The sequence below is a fragment of the Melitaea cinxia genome, chromosome 5 (genome assembly GCF_905220565.1).
Source record: "Melitaea cinxia chromosome 5, ilMelCinx1.1, whole genome shotgun sequence".
Classification (NCBI taxonomy): Eukaryota; Metazoa; Arthropoda; class Insecta; order Lepidoptera; family Nymphalidae; genus Melitaea; species Melitaea cinxia.
This window is the reverse complement of record NC_059398.1, coordinates 5905699-5927214: the sequence shown is the minus strand read 5'-3', so window position 1 is coordinate 5927214 and position 21516 is coordinate 5905699. Positions and strand designations below refer to the sequence as shown.

At 30.7% G+C, this 21516-nt stretch overlaps 1 protein-coding gene across 1 annotated transcript in view; it reads left to right on the top strand.

The window, feature by feature from the left end:
* The first annotated feature begins 714 nt into the window (after positions 1-714).
* LOC123653461 overlaps positions 715-21516 on the top strand; it is a 30080-nt gene continuing 9278 nt past the window's right edge. The window contains exon 1 of the mRNA XM_045589458.1: positions 715-777. Coding sequence (XP_045445414.1) covers positions 730-777 — 48 coding nt within the window. The 5' untranslated portion in view covers positions 715-729. The remainder of the gene's footprint in view (positions 778-21516) is intronic.

The window sequence follows — 21516 nt, the reverse complement described above, 5'->3', positions numbered from 1 at the left end:
TTTAACTAATTTGCCATTTTCGCAAGATTATAATGTTATAATATCTAATACTTGCCAAATATAGAGAATCAAAATATATGCAATGTGTTGGTCAGTACTAATTACACGTTTACGGCCGTTTAGCTGTGTACCTACCACAATACCTACCACAATTAGAGGTATATATTATACGCGTACTGGATTATATAAAATATAGCTGTAATAAACATATACTTAGTTGACTATGTAGATTGACTGAGATCAACAGCGTAAATAATCATTTCAGCTTAATCTGTCATTATAAATTTTATACTTATACTTTCCTATGAAAAGTTTTTTATTTTATTTTATAAATTAAGTATTATAGTGTATCCTGAAACTACTGAATTTATTGTAATATTTATTTATTTCGTACCCTAATATATGCTTTATATAAATTGTCTAAATATATAAATTTGTTGTCTTCTATACATAGATTTAAACTTAAAATGTATATTTTAAATGTTATACTTAAAATGTATATTATAATTTTATGAGAAATAAAGAATTTTTGATTGCTATCGAACACTACGGTTCTTAGCGGCGAGTAAGGAAGCATGAAATGTCAAATAAAACCGTTTGTTATAGGTGTCGGGGGCGCAGCGCGGGCGCGAGCGGCATGCGGCCCCTGCGGCAGACGCCCATGGAGGTCGGCTAGCGGCGCGCGCGCAGCCCCCGCGCCCGCACCCCCCGCCCCACCCTCACGACAACATGGAACTCGCGGACGTGCCGAGGCACAGACCCCTCGCTTTCGATAAGGTAAAACTAATGATATATTTTATTTTTAGCACTAAAATTTTTACAGGTAAATAGTACTGCTCCTAAATTGTCTTTCTGTTGTGTGTAAGGTGGCTAGAGATACCTGGGAAGGGTAGGGTCGACAACGCGCTAGCGATGCTTCTAGTGTCGCAAGCGTCTATAGGCTAGGGTAACCGCTTACCGTCATGTGGGCCGAAAGCTTGTTTGCCGACTTACAATTAGTTAATTACAATTAGACATGTAAAATGAGAAGACAAACACGCATTATTCACGAGATAACACAAAAATTTAATTTGTTCTGGATAAAGTTTACCCTGCACATAAGCATTATAAGCTAATGATAGTAGACTTTAACAACAGGAGTTCGTAGATCATTTCAGCCTATTTCACCTCAATTAGTAAACTAAAACTTTAAGTTACACAATTTTGATTCGAATAATAATTATTTCGTAATAAATTTGAATTCGATAGTGAAAAAGGAAAATAGTTCGTAATTTTTTATCTGTTGGATATCGTCAAACGTCAGGTAGCTTCAAAGGCAATCGGTAAAACTGGACCTTATTAATTTCATAACAATGTAGACAATAGAACGGGTTTCAGATAACACATTAAAATTCAATTTATGCTTAATAGTCTAGTCATCAAGATAAAAAACGTGGTAAATACAGAATTATCTCTAAAAATATAAGCCATACCGAGGCAATTCGATCCTGGTCATTTTTCGGTAGTGAAATGAAAAAAATACATTTGTACAGACCCGGGATTTTCAGGATTTGAAATATATAAAAAAAAACACATAATTTTTTAACCTATCAGAATTATAAAAGAAATATACACTATAACGTTAGTTCTGTTAATACCCGTACATAAGAAAAAAACTACGCGCGCACTCTTTTTTTAATTTTCATTTTTGTAAGGAAACGTAAAATTAAGAAGCAGGTTAGGTGATCAGACATTGGACTCTTTGTTAATTTTATGTTCTTATTTTCGCAATACCAAAAAAAAAATACCCTAAAATAGTACATATCAGTTAAAACTTATTGTAATTTTTTTTACTGGTAGCCTATATTATCTACATTTAATATTTTTTTCTATGTTTGAATATAAAAAATAAATAAGTACTTAGCTAGTTCAGTGATATTTTTAAGTGTTTAGCTTTATTGATTAATTATAGTACAAAATACTACGTTAATTTATTATTATTTTGGACGTATTTGGATCCTGATAAGATTCTGTATTATTTTTTCCAGTTAACGAAAAATGAATTACTCATCATTTTCAAAACTATCACAAACAAAATACACGACTTTTCAAACTTTTAAAAACTTTGACAACGTCACCCTTTTAGTGTATATATAAAAGAAAGGCACCAAAAAGCGAAAAACTTATAAAGTAAATACTTAAACATTTTTTTGTTATCAGCAATGAAGACGGGAGGTCGGGAATTTTTTTGTTAATTAACAATAGCCCTATTTGTTGAAAAATGGACTTTAAAACTTTCTTCCGAAGGGAATTTATTCATTCTATTGTCATTCCGAGTCGAATGAGGTATGACTCATATTTTTAGAGGCTTATTCTCTATTTAATACGTTTTTAAACTTTTTGACTAAACTATAAAGTTTATATTTAAACATTTTTATTTTCACTAAAACTAATCATACCGGATAACATCCAATAATAATCAATTTGCGTATGGTTGGTTTGATTCACAAACTTAATTATTAAAGTAAATATGTCACCCCATTTGTATGCTTAGAGACGGGATGATTACTCACCAAAAGTCTCCATACTTACTGTATAGATGACCGATTAGAGTGTAGGTTATGTAAATATTTAGCTATCTGGCTGATGGCAAATAAAATACATAATAATTATGTTGTTCACTTTTTTGAAATACTTCAAAAATGAGGCTTTTCAAAACATCATGTATTCAGTTTAATGAAAATTTTTACGATACTTTTCAAATTTAAATATTTACTCTAATGCAAATCGAAAATTAATGACTTTCATTGGAAGCTAAGTTCTATTTAGCTAGTTGTATCTTTGTTTCATTGGCGTACTCTAGGTCTAAAAGGGCCGTGGTCCGGGGCAGCGTACTGCGAGGGGCCGCATAGGCCGACCAGGAGGGGCGGCGCAAGCCGAGCATATGTACTAGGGATGTAAAAATGATGAATTTATGAAATGGGCGACCTAAAAAAAGGTCAGCTGAAAAATTCGAGGGAAGTAAACTGAATCTTAAAATACGCCACCGATTCGTTCAACTTTTGACTCTACTTGAGTTTTAGTCGTTACTATAAATAAATGTACTTCTTGTGAAATAATTGCAGTAATTATATATAAAAAAAAAAAACAGATTTAAAAAATGCCTTTGTTACTTTAAAATTAGTTAATTTTTTTACCACATTCAAATCTATGATGTAAGTACATATCCGATATAGTGTAAAGTGTAAAAAAAATTATGTTTGAAAACGCGATTTTCAATCAATCAATCACAAGTGTTAAAGTAAAATGCGAATAGGTTGTTTTACTTGGGGGCAGAAGTGGGATAGGATAAAATGTAAAAATATGTATATATTATATGATAGATATAAATATATTTTTATTAGGAAAATGTGTTGTTCGTGTAGATAATGTAAGATATAATTATATAAAATACTTAATTTTAACATATAGATAAATTTATATATCTTGAATAAATAAATAGAATAGTTGTAAAATAAAAAAAAATTGCATCGTATACGTTAGAATAAGAACCGTTCGGTGGACTCATGTCTCTGTTAGAGACATTAAGATAGTTTTTTTTTTTGGTATCGCAGAGGACCCTTGCATTTACGGGTGATATCCAGGACGCCCGGGTAGGCAGTCCTTCAGTTTCCAGCACTTGGGGGTGCAATATCGACCAAACCCCTGCGGGAGCCTTCAGCCGCTTTAATTGGAGGGTCCCGGAATTTGCGTACATTAAGATAGTCTAAGTTAAGCAATGATGTTGTTGAATAATGCCTACTTTGATAAAAAACATAGCATGTTTTAGGAATAAAAAAGGACATGGGTTTCAAAAGCTCGAGGATATAAAAAAAACCATCATATGACCAACTGGTCGGATAAAAAAATTTACGTTAAAAATATGTTCATTGAAGAAGGAATAGGCTGGAAAACAGTATGCTAACTAACATAACCTAACTAAGCCGCATAAGGGAAAAACCTCGATCACGTATCGTATGTACTTAGTATATTAATCATTTGGTGTGTGTCTACGGCAGCTTAGAATATAGCCTCCCTTCTCCCTCTTTTTCCGTCGTGCCTATGGGCAAAACTCATGAGTACGCGCCAAAAATTTCGACCCTTAGATCCCGGCAGCCCCACTATTCCCGACTATTTTGACTACTGGTGGAGGCTGGATGGGGACTGCGAGGGGCCGGGATGTTTGGCGCGAATTTAGCGAGGCCTACGTCCAGCAGTGGACTTCGATAGGCTGATGTGTGTAGTATTTTAATTATATTAATTTTATGGGCTATTCAACATTTTTTAAAACAAAGCATATTTATCGACGAAAATTTCTTGACTTTCTTTGTGTATTATCACAAAAAATATAACTATTATACTCTTAAAATAGAGCAGTAACCCCATGTGGGCAAAACCTTCACTTCGCATTATATAAAGGTAAACCACAATACCTGAATTTGCGTTTATTAATTATTTCCGATGCTATCTTTTATTACGGCTAACCTTTATTGCCATTGTAATGGAGCCCTATACGAGCCGCTACTCCTTTTGTTGCGTCCCTCGGGACAACAAACACAAATGATAACAATATACTCATATTGTACGCGAACTCTGATTATATTGATTACTCTGCGTCGAGCAAGCTTGACTATATAGACAGGAAAATTTATACATTGTATATGGATACTAAATAGTATAAGTTAATGGAATTTTCGTCACCACTATACCAGAACGTACTTTACTAGAACTCTTGATTTTATTATATTAACCAAACGCTTATCACTTAATATCCATATTCAGATATTAATTACGCGCTCTATAATACCATTATTAGTACAGTAGGTATTATTATCTATCTAATACTATTAAACGAGCAATTCTTGTATATATATATATATATATATATATATATATATAAGACATTAGCTATTTACTTAGAATTGGAATTGGAAAATTATACAATGTATTGCTCTGAAAAAACAAAGATTTTATTATACAATTTTTTTATACATTATGATACAAAATTAATTATAAAAACCCTTAACCTACCTGAAAAAACAAAGAAACGACATTTAAAGCTATTTACCAATTTCTATACATAAAATTAAAAATTTCTTTTATATGTGACTATTACGAAATGTCAAAATCTCTTTATAAAAACAATACATATTACTACTGCTATAAAAAAGGTACTATACAAATATACAAACTCAAAGGAATTTATTCCTTCATATCTCCCCCCCTAGGTTAGAAAATTTCCTCCGACATTTCGCCACTGTCTTCTTCAGCAGGGACAGGAATAAGTTTAGTAATGTGAAATAAATTTGACTCCAATTTTCTATGACCTGTATTAACCTCATATATTGAATCTGATATTTTTTTATTTATTTTAAAAGGACCAATCCTTAATTCATCTAATTTTTTTTTATTTAATTTAGGCCTATTTTCGACATATACCATTTCACCTTCATTAAACTTGTGATGTGTTCTATATTTATCAAATATCATCTTAATATATAGTACCTGGGTGACCGAGCTCCGCTCGGTATTTTTAGTAAATCTTGAAGGATTAGTAGTAGAAGAGAGAGTTAAAATGATTCGCTGCCGGTTTGGATGAAGTCTTTTTTAACCGACTTCAAAAAAAGGAGGACGTTACTCAATTCGGCTGAAGGAAACTCAATATATATATATATATATATATCGCAACTTCGGTGCAACAAAGTCACAATTCAGGACACTTTTTTTGTTATGTCTTTTATTAGGACTTTTTGATAATTTAATATAAGATAAACTATTAATTTTATAAAGATTTCAAACGTACCATAAATAATAATCCAGAAATGAGGAAGTAAAAGCGAAAAAAAAAATTAAAAGTCCTCTCCTGTAAAATTAAGAAATGAGCTGTTGTGACTTTGTTGCACCGAATTTGCGATATATATATCACTACATAGTATAAAACAAAGTCGCTTTCTCTGTCCCTATGTCCCTATGTATGCTTAAATCTTTAAAACTTCGCAAGGGATTGTGATGCGGTTTTTTTTAATAGATAGAGTGATTGAAGAGGGAGGTTTATATCTATAATAACATCCATTAAATAGTGGAGATATACTGTTATTTTTGAGGTTTCTATTGTGATGTCGTAAATAATTACAATTTTTCCGCTTACATTGCAAACGCAGCCTGAACCCTACGAGATTTATCAAAATAATGTACTAAGTATTATACACATTGAAAAGTTCTACAGAAAACTCCGCTATGGTATATATGTCATTTACTTTTTACGACAAATAATGGCTAATTTTCAAAGCGATTTTAATCAATACAGCATTAATCCTTATCTAATTAAATACCTTAAATACATTGTTGACTTAATATAGATCTATATGGCCCTTTACAGTACCTATATAATTTAAATAAATATTTTTGAAGATATTATAGATTTAAAAATTGCGGTACGTAGCGTTTGCGGCAGTTCCTGCCGGCTTTTACTCTAAAGTTAAGAGCCATTTCACAAAAATCGGTAACAATCCTCGAAATTGTAATATTTTGACGTCGTTAATCTCAGTGTTGGATGCAATAATGTAATTTATATTCTTGAAATATAATAGAGCAACCTTTGTTGTAGTCCATAGTCAGATCAGAATTTTGATTTATATTCATCATTACAGCCTATACAGTCCACTGCTGGACATAGGCCTCCACAAGTTTACGCCAAAAACAACGTGAACTCATGTGTTTTGCCCATAGTCACCACGCTGGGCAGGCGGGTTGGTGACCGCAGTACTGGCTTTGTCGCACCGAAGACGCTGCTGCCCGTCTTCGACCTGTGTATTTCAAAGCCAGCAGTTCGATGGTTATCCCGCCATCGGTCGGCTTCTTAAGTTCCAAGGTGGTTGTGGAACCTTGTTATCCTTTAGTCTCCTCTTACGACACCCACGGGAAGAGAGGGGGTGGCTAAATTCTTTAGTGCCGTAGCCACACATTTGATTTATATTATGTGTATAAAATTATTAACCTTTTCATCAGCCTCCTCCCTGGGTAAACGGTCGCAATGTATACTTTGAAGTCCTACTTTTCAATAACCTCTACGTTGAAACCATTTTAAAAATATATCATAATATGTGGAATATAATTTTGTTGTCCACTATCATAGATTTTTATTCCATTTGTATCTCTATTAAACGATAAAAAAAATTTAAAGTTACGAATATTTTCCAAATAAGTACAATTTTAAAAGCGATATTTCTCTTAGAAAACTAAGAAATTTTAACGAACTATCTTCATCAAAGTAAACTTACATCATTAAGGAATACAAAAAAAAATAATTAAAAGATGTAATTATTTTTAATACATTTTATATTAAATAATAAAAAGATAGTATTTATTGCCACGCATCAAGCCCGGTAAATCAGTCGAGCGCTAGCGCTCTTAGAGGTAAGGTCCACGCCAAATTCTGCGCAGCCGTCTCTTTCGCTCACACGCGCCAAGCGCCTGTTGTTATAGCGGATAAAACGCATTTGATACTTTCATAATAAAATATAAATAAAATAAACATATTACGAAAATGACTGTAAAATAATATAATGATAATTTCTGTAAACAAATGTATAATTTAATTTTCTTTTCTCACACTATCAATACAAATAGGCATTTCAATCTGTTTGTCTTGTTATTTGTTAATTAATATGTTTGTTGGTGTCGATGTCATTAAATGCTTTTTTATTCATATCGTAAATATTAGATTCATTCGTAAACTGAAAAAACTAAATCAATTTAAAAAAATTGTTTCATAAAATTGATTTTTTTAATTTTATTTTAAATTTATTGACTGTTGTTATATAACATACTTGAAATTTTTAACAAATTAATTATGTAAAAAACATTTTATACCATAGTTATAATTTTTATTATACATCAGAAAATGATCACGATGGTCTTTTGGTTGTCACACTATACGTACTAGCACAAAGATCGCGCGGCTCGTACGACTCGCGCGATGCGACCAAATTTACCTAAACTTGCAGAGCGTAAAATTGTGAAATGGCTCTTAACGCGTGCGGGCCACGGGCAGTAATGAATAAATCAAAACTACTGGATCGATTTTAATCATTTTTTTTAGTAAATGACATAGGCTATAATTATAGTTTATACTCGTGCGAAGCCGGAGCGGGTCGCTAGTATAAATATTAATGTATGTTCGGGGATAACTTCGTCGTTTATGAAAAGATTTTGATAATTCTTTTTTTGGTGAAAAGAAGATATCCCTGGTGTGGTAGCATGGTAATGAAACCAAGATCTGATGATGGGCTCCTAGAGAAATCGAGGGAAACTCTCGAAAATCCACATAACTTTACATTAACTACATAATACTGAACGTATGTTCACTGAACGTATGTTACTGGGTGTACTGAATTTGATGATTTTTAACTTAATCGAAAGCCGATATTTATCATGTGGTCATATTTCATCGAGATCTGATTACAACTTTTGGAGTAATCTTTGATAATGCGTATTTCTCGACTATTTTTCCGTGTACCTACATTGTATTACCTGTCGATGTAATTGAAGTCGATTTTTTTTCGTTTGCCTGCAAACACAATTACTAATAATGAATTAACACAAAATAAAAATAAAAAATAACGATAAATTAAAAATTGATATAAAATACACAATTACAAGATTGAGAGTAATTGCTTCTCAAAAACTGATAGGCGCTCCAACAAATCGTGTTTTTTTTGAAAATCATATTTATGAATTACATATTTATAAAATATGAATAATATTTTTTTTACTGACAATAATAAAAACTATAAATAAAAATAAAAAATCAAAAATAAAAAAAAATTAAAAAATAATAATGATAAAATATGAATAATATTTTTCGATTTTAACGACATAATAATAAAAAATAAGAACTGCCTATTTCAATAAAAAATAACGAGTGCAATTAGAAAAAAAAGGAAAAATAATTCATCAGGGACATGGGGATTTGAACCATGATCTTCTTGGTTGATCCCGACCGGCCGACTTCTCATCGAACTATTGCAACTGAATTGACAGACTCGAAATTTACCTTCGTATTCTAACGATATTTTTTCACTCCCTAAAACAGGGATAAAACGACATTTTCTAAAAATGAATCCTAGCTAGATGAATTTATCTCCCCCAAAACCGCCTGTATACTAAATTTTATGAAAATCGTTGGAGCCGTTTCCGAGATTCAGATTATATATATATATATATACAAGAATTGCTCGTTTAATAGTATAAGATATGTGACTTAACAGATCGTTCAAATGCTATTTTTTTTATCTTTAATCCAGTCATCTGTACTTTTTTCTATTTTTATTTCATTTGGTATGAATAAAAGATCTGTACCATCTAATAGATATCTCGGAGCGAATCCTGTGACAGTGTGTTCAGTGTTATTATATCTATCCACACAGTTATGAGCAATGGTAATCCATGCTTTAGTATATGGTTTTTCATTTATTTTGCATCTTATCTTATTTACAAGTGTTTGGTTTAATCTTTCATTAAGACCATTTGAAAATGGTGAATTTACTGCAGTGAAAATAAGGGTAATTGATTTTTCATTTAAAAAATCTTTAAATTCTTTTAAGTTCAGTCCAGGATATTGGTCAGTATGTACCATGTCAATTTCGTTACAATTCGGAACTTTATTTATTAGCTTTATAAAATCTTTAGCACTCTGTGTCTTCGATGTTGTTATATATGCATATCGAGTAAAATGGTCAACCAAAAGATGCAAATATTTTTTTGTTAATCGAGAGCCGCCAAAACCTCCAATTGTGTCTATTGAGACAATTTCTAATGGTTTTGAGGCAGGACCTAAGTGCGACATAGAACCGTATTTTATTAGTCCTCTTGATTTATGCTTTAAACATATTTCACATTTTTTGCATAAATCATTAATATTTTTTGTTAAATTCTTTGCTGTATAACATTTTCCTATTTTTTTTTTCTGCATTTGTTTTATACCTATATGACATAAAGGAGGAGGTTCTCAATTCGACTGTATTTTTTTTTTTTTTTTATGTTACTTCAGAAATTTTGACTGAGTGGAGCGATTTCGACAAATTTTCTTTTAATCGAAAGGTAATGAGTGTCATTTGGTCCCATTTGAATTTATTTGAGATCTAACAATAACTTTTTGAGTTATATCTAATAATGCGTTTTTACTTGACGCTTTTTTCGTCGATCTACGTTGTTTTATACCGCATAACTTTCTATTAGATGTACCAATTTTGATAATTCTTTTTTTGTTGAAAAGGGGATATCCCTAGTTTGGTACCATGATAAGGAAACCAGGATCTGATGATGGGATCCTAGAGAAATCGAGGGAAACTCTCGAAAATCCATAATAATTTTTTACTGGGTGTACCGATTTTGATAATTCTTTTTTTGTTGGAAAGGTAATATTCCTAGTTTGGTACCATGATAAGGAAACCAGGATCTGATGATGGGATCCTAGAGAAATCGAGGGAAACTCTCGAAAATCCGTAATAATTTTTACTAGGTGTACCGATTTTGATAATTCTTTTTTGTTGGAAAGGTAATATTCCTAGTTTGGTACCATGATAAGGAAACCAGGATCTGATGATGGGATCCTAGAGAAATCGAGGGAAACTCTCGAAAATCCGTAATAATTTTTACTAGGTGTACCGATTTTGATAATTCTTTTTTGTTGGAAAGAAGATATCCCTAGTTTGGTACCATGATAAGGAAACCAGGATTTGATGATGGGATCCTAGAGAAATCGAGGGAAACTCTCGAAAATGTGTAAAACTTTTTACTGGGTGTACCGATTTTGATAATTCTTTTTTGTTGGAAAGAAGATATCCCTAGTTTGGTACCATGATAAGGAAACCAGGATTTGATGATGGGATCCTAGAGAAATCGAGGGAAACTCTCGAAAATGCGTAATAACTTTTTACTGGGTGTACTGATTTTAATAATTTTTAATTTAATCAAAAGCTGATGTTTATCATGTGGTCACATATAAATTTTATCGAGATCTGATAACTACTTGTTGAGTAATCTTTGATAACGCGTTACTTACTTGACTATTTTTTCGTCGATCTACGTTGTATTATTCGTCGATGTAATTGAAGTCGGTTTTTTTTCGTTTGCGAGCAAACACAATTATTTAAAAAAAAATTACTGAATTCCTCTGATAATATAATTTTTTCTTGTTTATTTACTCTCTTGTAATATATTTTATCTCTTTGTATTAAGTTATGTTTATGTTTTTTAATATCCTCATTTCTCTCTTGATCGGTTATTATATCCTCTAATGTTATTAAATTTGTTATTTTTAATTGTTCATTTATATCTTTATTGGCTTCCAATACTGGATTTCTACTTAAGCAGTCTGCCTCTAAATTTTTCTTTGCTGGAGCATATTTTATTGTGAAATCATATTGTGACAGATAATATGTTAATTCTCCTAATTCTTCATCCGTTCTAGACTTAATATTTAAACTTTCCAAAGGTTTGTGGTCCGAATATACAGTGAACTTTTTACCTATTAGCCAGTATTGCCAGTATTTTATTGCTTCTTTAATGGCTAAACATTCTAAGTATTTAGCTTTTTTCTTTTTTTGTACTTCATTTAATTTTTTGAGAAATATGCAACAGGTCTTTCTTTATTATTTGGCTGTACTTGCTTTAAAACCGCTCCAATACCTTCTAATGATGAATCTGTGTATATATTTATTGGCAAATCCTGATCAAATATTTCTAATATTGGTTGTAAACATAGTAGCTGTTTCATTTTTTCAAAAGCTTCTTGACAGTCCGTTGACCAAATGAATTTTTGATTTTATCTTAGTAAATTATGAAGTGGTTCTAAAATTATTGAGCTGTTTGGTGTATATTCGCGGTAAAAATTAATTTTTCCTAAAAGTTGCCTAATATTTTTTTGAGTTTTTGGTGTTGGGAAATTCCTTATTGAAATTAAGTTATCTCTTACTGGTCTAACTGTATTTTCCTGTATTATATGCCCAAGATATTTTACCGAATTTGAGGCAAATGTACATTTCGTGAATTTTAATCTGAAACCCTCTTTTTTTATTGCTTCCAAAACCTGTGATATATGGTTTATATGCTTAAGATTTAGAGTATATCAGAATTTTTTTTATTTTTATTATTACAGCCTATACAGTCCACTGCTGGACATAGGCCTCCACAAGTTGACGCTAAAAATAACGTGAACTCATGTGTTTTGCCCATAGTCACCACGCTGGGCAGGCGGGTTGGTGACCGCAGTACTGGCTTTGTCGCACCGAAGACGCTGCTGCCCGTCTTCGGCCTGTGTATTTCAAGGCCAGCAGTTGGATGGTTATCCCGCCATCGGTCGGCTTCTTAAGTTCCAAGGTGGTTGTGGAACCTTGTTATCCCTTAGTCGCCTCTTACGACACCCACGGAAAGAGAGGGGGTGGCTAAATTCTTTAGTGCCGTAGCCACACAGCACATCATATATCAGAATGTCATCAATAAAATTAACTGTAAAATCTGTTAATTTGTGCTTTCTTAGTATACTACTTAATATTCTTTGAAAAATAGCTGAAGAGGTTTTCAAACCAAAAGGTAAGCATCTCCATTGATAATCGTCCTGTGTTACAAAAGCTGTTTTTTTTTTTCTATCTTCGATTCGCAAGGGAATATACCAGAATGCAGAGTTTATATCAAATGTTGAAAAGTTCTTACAGTTTCTGGTTTTTATCACTAAGTCCTCAATTAATGGAAACGGTTGAGCCTGCGGTATCACTATTTTATTTAAATCTCTGAAATCAATACACAATCTGGTTTTTCTATTGTCTTCTTTTTTGTAAGCTAAGGTTACTGGTGCTGCAAATGGACTATATAATTCCTCTATCAGATTTCTTTCTAGTAATTTTCTTACTTGTTCTTCTATTTCTAATTTATCCTCTATTGAACATTTGTATGGCCTTTTACTACAGTATTTGTCCACTGTCAGATCAATGCGTGCCTCGTAGTCTTTTACTGTTCCAATGTCATATTTATCTTTTGCAAAGCTTGATTTATATTTAGCAATCAGTTTATTTATTTCAGATTTTTGTTGATTATTTAAATGACTCAAATCCATTGTAAACTCTTCTTCTTTGACATGTTCATTAAAATTTATAAAATTAAAGTTTCTTTTATCTTCATTATCATTACATTAATTTTTATTATATAGTTCCTCCTTTGTAAAATTGTTTTCTGTTTTCTGAGTCACTTCCAAATTTTCGTTTTGAATCAAATTAAATTCTTTTATCATGTCTTGTCCAATTAGGAAATCATATTTAAAATCTTTTCTATCTACAATATAAACATCTACTTTTTTTTCTATATCAAAAACTTTAATATTTATTGTTGTCAAACCTTTCGTATTTTTAACACCATTAATTGTTATTAAATTGGCTTTAATTAATTTTTTTTTCTCATTTGTTTCCCCTTTCTTTATTCTTAATAATTTTGAATTTGTTAAAGAAACATTAGAGCCTGAAACATATATACCAAATATGTTAATTTTTTTCTAATGTTAGTTTGACTTTAATTAATGGTGTTATTATTCGTTTTTTTTGCTCATTATTGCTCAATTCAACATCTAATATCGTATTGTTTACATTCTTATTATAGTTTCTCTTGTTTTTATAATTATCACTCTGTTTAAACCAGCACTCTTCTTCGTGATGGAAACGTATACCTTTATTTAAATTTTCACATATTTTGTAAGGTTTAATTTTATTAGCTTTTACTTTGTTATAAAATTATAAAATATATATATTTTTTTTTAATCATATTTTAATCATTTTATCTCTATTGATGTTATGCAGATCACATTGGTTTTTTTTATCTGATGCTGCTAATAATGCGAACGTGAATCGCAATTTTTCCATGTTTTTATTATTTATATTTTTACTAAAAATGTCGTTTTATAACACATTAGTTATTTAGCTAGAATTGGAATTGGAAAATTATACAATGTGTTGCTCTGAAAAAACAAAGATTTTATTATACAATTTTTTTATACATTATGATACAAAATTAATTATAAAAACCCTTAATCTACCTGAAAAAACAAAGAAACGACATTTAAAGCTATTTACCAATTCCTATACATAAAATTAAACTTAAATATTTCTTTTATATGTGACTATAACGCAATGTCAAAATCTCTTTGTAAAAACAATACATATTACTACTTCTATAAAAAAGGTACTATACAAATATACAAACTCAAAGGAATATATTCCTTTATATATATATATATATATATATATATATATATATATATATATATATATATATATATATATATAAAGGATAATACGATAACGGCTCCAACGACTTTCATAAAATTTAGTATATAGAAGGTTTCGGGGGAGAGAAAATCCATCTAGCTAGGATTCATTTTTAGAAAATGTCATTTTATCCTTGTTTTTAGGGAGTAAAAAAATATTGTTAGAATACGAAGGTAAATTTCGCGAATGTCAGTAAAGTTGTAATAGCTCAGGTGGAAAATCGGCCGGTCGCGATCGTCCCAATAGACTACAGTTCAAATCCTCAATCGATTATTATTTTTCTTTTTTTTTCTAACTGCACTCGTTATTTTTTATTTAATAATGTATGTGAAATCGAAAAATATTTTACCATTATTATTTATTAATTATTTTTTTATTTTTGATTTTTTATATATATATATTTTTTAAATCATTGTCGGAAAAAAATATTATTCATATTTTATAAATATGTAATTCGTATTTAAATATGATTTTCAAAAAACACGATTTACTAAAAATACCGAGCTAAGTTCGGTCACCCAGGTACTTAGCATTATTTAAACAGCAATCTGGTTTTTATTATTCTATTTTATTAGTATATATGTATAATCGCTGAATTCTAAGACTACTTTATTTATGTCATTTGTTTATAACTGATGACAGAAAAATTCAAATTCAATTACAAAAAAACCGTTTACTTTAAAAAAATTAATTCGATAATAATACATGCATGCCAATTATAAGTAAGTAGGTATACGAAATTATAAAAATACAATCTAAATACATTAATAAAAATTACAAAAATCTTCTCCTATGTGTCTCCTGTGCTCTATTTTATATATTTTTATCCATGCAGTAGGCACCAGGATGACGTCGCAATTTAAAATTTTATAAATTTTATTTGTTGTATACCTACTACCGTACCTACTTCAGAAATTTGTTTTTCATAGTGTCGCTGTTTTGTCTATAGTAATATTATAGAGCCGAAGAGTTTGTTTGTTTTTTTGAACACGCTAATCTCAGAAACTACTGGTTTTAATTAAAAATATATTTTATGTTGAATGGTCAATTACCGAGAAAGGATATAATAATATCTTAGTACGTTTTTTCCTCAAATTATTAACGCGAGTGAAACCGCGGGACATAGCTATTTAATAATATCTGTGAGTTGTGACGGTTTTTCTCGTGTAAGTTCAAATCCCGCAAAAATTTCGGGTACAAGTAAAAAAATTATTAGTTGCAAATGGTAACTTATCTTTGAATATCGCGTTTAAAATTTTGCTACGAATTTATAATGAAAATAACGCACAAAAATCTGTAGCAATATCCTTATGAGGTATTAGCGGACTCAGAACCGGCTATCTATTGATCGGACACGTGACGTCACCGCCTTCTCCGTTCTTGGGGGACGAATCAACGCAGACCCGCTTGCAAGTAAACCCCGAACACTGTCACGAATTAACCGACGTATAAAAATATAAGAAAACGACTGTTTTATAGAAATAATATCCACGGTATCTATAAAATTTGGTCGTAATAAACATTTGCCTTTGACTACTGGTATGATAAAAAAACTTATAAATTAAATTTTATTTCTTTTTTATTTATATTTTATTCTTTTTAGTATAGCAGGTATTTTGATTGTTTTCAATTAACTTAAATATAAAAAAAGCAATGTCAGCAAGTAGAAAAAATCTTTTTTCTATAGACGTTTACTAAACATAAAGGTTTTTGTAATACTCGTGATTGGTGTTAAAGCAATGGTGATAGTATACTCGTAGTGCAAATAAACACAGACATTAAATCATTGACATTTTTTTACAAATTTAAGGGTACAGCAGGAATTTCCGTCCGACTGGGGTAGTACCTCGATCTTCCTGAAGACCACAGGTAAATAATACTGTTTTCAAGCAGTATTGTGCCTGTTGTAACCAGAGCTCCTGGGGGAGGACGATTGGGGATTGGGTCGACAACGCGTTCGCGATGCATCTGTTGTTGCAGGCGTCTATAAGCTACGGTAATTGCTAACCATCAGATGAGCCTTACGGTTGTTTGTTGACCTAGTTAATAACCAAAAAAAAAATCAAATAAGTAACTTACAAAAAACTCAATTATCAATAATAATAAAAAGTACAAGTTGTAAAATAACACAAGAACATTTGAAACAAGCAATTCTTAAAGAACAAAAGTTCACGCAGCATAATGATTATAAATTTGATAGCATATCAATTAAAGTCTAGTTCGCGTTTGATGGCTCTCTCATCAACGTCGCAAATCGGTCGTTAGCCCGATAGCGTAACAAATTACTCGGAGCATCGACAGTTAAATCCGATTAAGAGTCGATAATTTCGTACCAATATTATTTTATTTATATGAGATTTGTTTAAAACTAGCTATCAAAAGTCACAACAACATGAAGTTGAAATTAAAGTAATAGTTAGGGGAAACATATACGTGTGTACATAAATGTGTTCGCTCTATACTCACTCTATACTCGCATACAATAATTTAGAAGTCGGCTAAAAACGCTACAGGGCCCATAATTCCAAATAGGTGGTACAGGAAACTTAGTACCAGATTACCAAGTGACCCTCATGGTTTTCAATAACCTACCAAAATTTGAACGCACTTCTCTCATTTATGAGGGTGCCGTAAATTGAAACAAATTTCGGTAAGTAATGAGTTTTTTCCTTTGCAACAAGTTTTTGTGTAAATGGTAAATTTTCGCAGTTTTCTCTACTCGTGTTATATTTATTTCAGTATCTACCAAACCTTTATTTTATTTTACTAATATTTGTAATAAAATTCATAGTTTTTATCATAATTTTTTTTAATAACGTCATAAGCACAAATGACATACCCAGGCACTGGACATAATGACATAGGCGTAAAGAGCAAATGAGCTATCAAAATCTATTATAATCTAACAGATAATAGCATTCAAAGTACGTAATTATAAGATATAAATTCTCGAAAATTTTGAAATGCAGAATTATAGTAATAGAAGCAGATCGTTTTTTAAAATTTTCTATTTCACAAGCAACGATCTATGGTTGTGGAAAACGTTGAAGTCTAGTCCTAAGGTTTTTGGTGTAAGGTTAGATGTAAGAAAGTAAGTTTTCTACACAAGGTGGACATTTAAAATGTAAAAATTTGTTTATCATTTAAAATCACTTGCATATGGCACTGAACTGAGCTGTGTGTTAATTTTTACCGTCTCCAAAGTACTAGAAACGTTAAAAAATTAACCGAATCGTTCCAGCCGTTCTCGAGTTTTGCGCCTAACAAAAAATTTTACTATTAATTTTTATTTATATGAATATATTGCACGAAAAAGTACATATTTTAATTAGGTAGTATGTTTTTAAACCTAACCGGAATTTCATGTCTCGGTTAACAATAAAACAAAATATTTTTTAATTAAAATAATGTATGTTTTACAATAACGCTAAGCGTCCTTCCTGTATGAAACAAAGGCACTACGTATATTTTATATTAGGTCAGCCTTACGCTTGAAACTTCTTCGACCATATTTTACACTCGTATAACCACAACATCGCACTTATCTATATGTTAATACGTAAAGCAAAAACTTTGTACCCCTTTTTAACCGACTTCAAAAAAGGAGGTGGTTACTCAATTCGACCGTATATATATATATATACATATACTTATATAATTTTTTTTATGGTTGTTCGGGGATAACTTCGTTGCTTATGAACCGATTTTTATAATTATTTTTTTGTTGGAAAGGGGATATATCAAGTGTAACCCTGTAAGGGGATATCTTAAATGGTACCCTGATAAGGAAACCATGATCTGATGATGGGGTCCCAGAGAAATCGAGGGAAACCCTCGAAAATCGTAGTGAAGATTAGTGCGTTTGTTAATATTTTTCGTCTACTTACGTTGTATTACTTGTCGATGTAATTGAAGTCAGTTTATTTTTTCAAATAATTATTACGAAAATTACGCAGACGGAGGAGTATGAAATTTCGCACACTTATAGTTTATTAACCGACTTCCAAAAAAGGAGGAGGTTCTCAATTCGACTGTATTTTTTTTTTTTTTTTTTTTTATGTATGTTACATCAGAACTTTTGACCGGGTAGACCGATTTCGACAAATTTTGTTTTAATCGAAAGGTGGTGTGTGCCAATTGGTCCCATTTAAATTTATTTGAGATCTAACGACTACTTTTCGAGTTATATCTAATAATGCGTTTTTACTTGACGCTTTTTTCGTCGACCTACGTTGTATTATACCGCATAACTTTCTACTGGATGTACTGATTTTGATAATTCTTTTTTTGTTGGAAAGGAGATATCCCAAGTTTAGTACCATGATAAGGAAACCAGGATCTGATGATGGGATCCCAGAGAAATCGAGGGAAACTCTCGAAAATCTGTAATAACTTTTTACTGGGTGTACCGATTTTGATAATTTTTAATTTAATCGAAAGCTGATGTTTATCATGTGGTCACATTTAAATTTTATCGAGATCTTATTACTACTTTTTAAATAATCTTTGATAACGCGTAGTTTCTTGAGTATTTTTTCGTCGATCTACGTTGTATTACTTGTCGATGTAATTGAAGTCGGTTTTTTTTTCGTTTGCGAGCAAACACAATTATATAGAGAAGAAGTGCAACAAGCTCATTTTTTTTAATTATCCATAAAAAATACATTACATCAATAAAAACAAAAAACATTACACACACGCTTATTATACTTTTTTGTTTTTTTTTTTTAAGTATAATAATAAGTTGTAAAAAAGGTTCTCTTGTTTCATTATTTTTTGGTTTTCTTTCATTTAAATTTTTAATTATGGTCGAATTTCGACCTCTGGTGGTGAAATTTCATAAAAATTGATAATTGATACAAACACACTTATAATACGTAACATTAAACATTAAATTATTTCTACATTAAATCCTAAAACATTATTTTATAGAATAAAGACAAAAATAATTATTTTCATAGTTAGTTTTTGAGTCGCAGAAAATATTTTTATTCATCCTAATTATCGCTAGTAAAAACAGAAAAAAATAACTTTTAAAATAGATTTTTTTTTCTTTATATTTCTACAAGTATTTTAATCCGCGTTAAACGCTGATTGTTTTATACCTATTTTAATACTGTTTGTTTACCCAAAAAAAGTATAAATTCTTTTTTATCACGCAAAAATTGAAAAAGTCATCATTTATTTGACAATTTTTTTATTATTATATAAATTTTTTATTTCATAATTTTTTTCATATATTCGGGACTTCCTCATAATTTTAACGATTATTATCTATAACATTAATTTTGTTAACTGTTTTCAGTTATTACTTTGAACTAAATCCTTCTCAAATAAAGATCACTTTACAACTATTCACTATTTGTCTGCTAAATTTTCCGCGAGATCAGGAGGTGGATATGAGTCAGCTGGTTTTCTTCTGCGCGTTCCTATCGATCCTCTTATTTCCTATCAACGCTAGAAGCGAGAATATTGCGCATAGAAATATTAAACGCTACTTTCATGCTACGAATATCTCTGCGAATTTGTCGTTTATTAAATTATTACAAAACTTTTTGTAAATAAAATTTATTCTACGCCCTACCATGTCACCTAAAATTAAATATGGGAATATTAGATTTAAGATTATACATGTATTTTAGAAAGAAAATTGACTTGAAACTAGATATTGGTTTATATTAAATATTCTTCTTATTCAAGTAATAATCAATAAAAACAAATCATTCATTAAAAAAATAATAAGTAATAAAACTCTGCTCTCGAAAATGTGATAATAATCTTTTCTCAATTAAAAGAAAAATACGAAAGAATTTTTCTTAAAAATTTTCATTCGACCAGAGAATTTTACTTTTTATGAAGTTTTTTTAACCTTCGGCTACAGTAAGGGTTCTTGAAATATTTATAGATCGAGAGTGATACATCATTGTCCTCGCTATTGTGAAGTCTTATTGACTTGAGAGGCTATCATGATCATAAGAGACAGCCTTTTGCTTTAGGCCTCTCTTCAACTCGGGTCCAAAGGATATATACAATGATTGACGTCGTTCCGTACTTAAGTCGGCTTTATTTTTATTTAAGTTTTTTTTTGTCCATAAAAGTGATTTGTATAGTGCTGTAGTATAATTTATGGTCATAAATGTGACAATTAATCAAACAGCTCTATTAAATGTAATCTATACAAATAAATAAAATTGGAGTGCCTGTTTGTAATATTAAAATAATCGTTTTTTACTAAATGCATATGGATGAATAGATGGAACATATACCAAAATAACAATTTTTACAATTTTTGTCTATCTATCTGTTTGTTCTGGCTAATCTTTGAAACGGCTGGACCGATTTGACGGGACTTTCACTGGCAGATAGCTGATGTAATAAAGAGTAACTAAGGTTACTTTTATATTAGAAATGTATTTATTTTATAACTCTGCGAACTGAACAACAACTTTTTAGTTAAATTCCATGCGGACGAAGTCGTGGGCACAGCTAGTTATTATTATGACGGAACCAAAAGAACCAACACAGCGAGTTATGAATATAATCTTTTTGAAGTATATCAAGTTGTTAGATAATGTGGTTTGACGTATAAAATACGAATATACATATAACTAATAATTTTTACTCAATTCCTTAACATCATATTCATGGAGATATCACAGTGTCCTAGGTAAGGGTGATATTTATAGCAAACTTTTTAAGCCCCCTATGTGAGTATTGAGGTTTAAGGCTAACCCATGTACACAAAAACCCATAACCATAAAAGCATTTAAATTATATTCTTGAAATTTCGAAATACATTGTACAAAAAATACTTTTGTTTATTATCTTTAAATAGGTAGATTTGACAAAAAAAATTACTTATAATTAAGTTATCGAGATGTAAATTTTAAAGTTGCAGGATGCAGGATTGTTAGTTGTTTTTGTTATTTTTTTTATTTAGAAATCGCGTAGGTATTCAACGGAAAATAAAACCACGTGATATCTCAATATTGCCCCTCCCGCTCCTTGAGACATAAATGGACGACTCCTAACTAACAAACCCTGCATATTGTATAGCAACAAAACTCGATGTGAAATGCAATTGTGGGTTTCGATATTCTAAGTACCTCGCTTCGCTTCAGCTTATAATATCCCACTTCTGGGCCTCTTTCCCCATGTAGGAGAATGCCTAATCCACCACGCT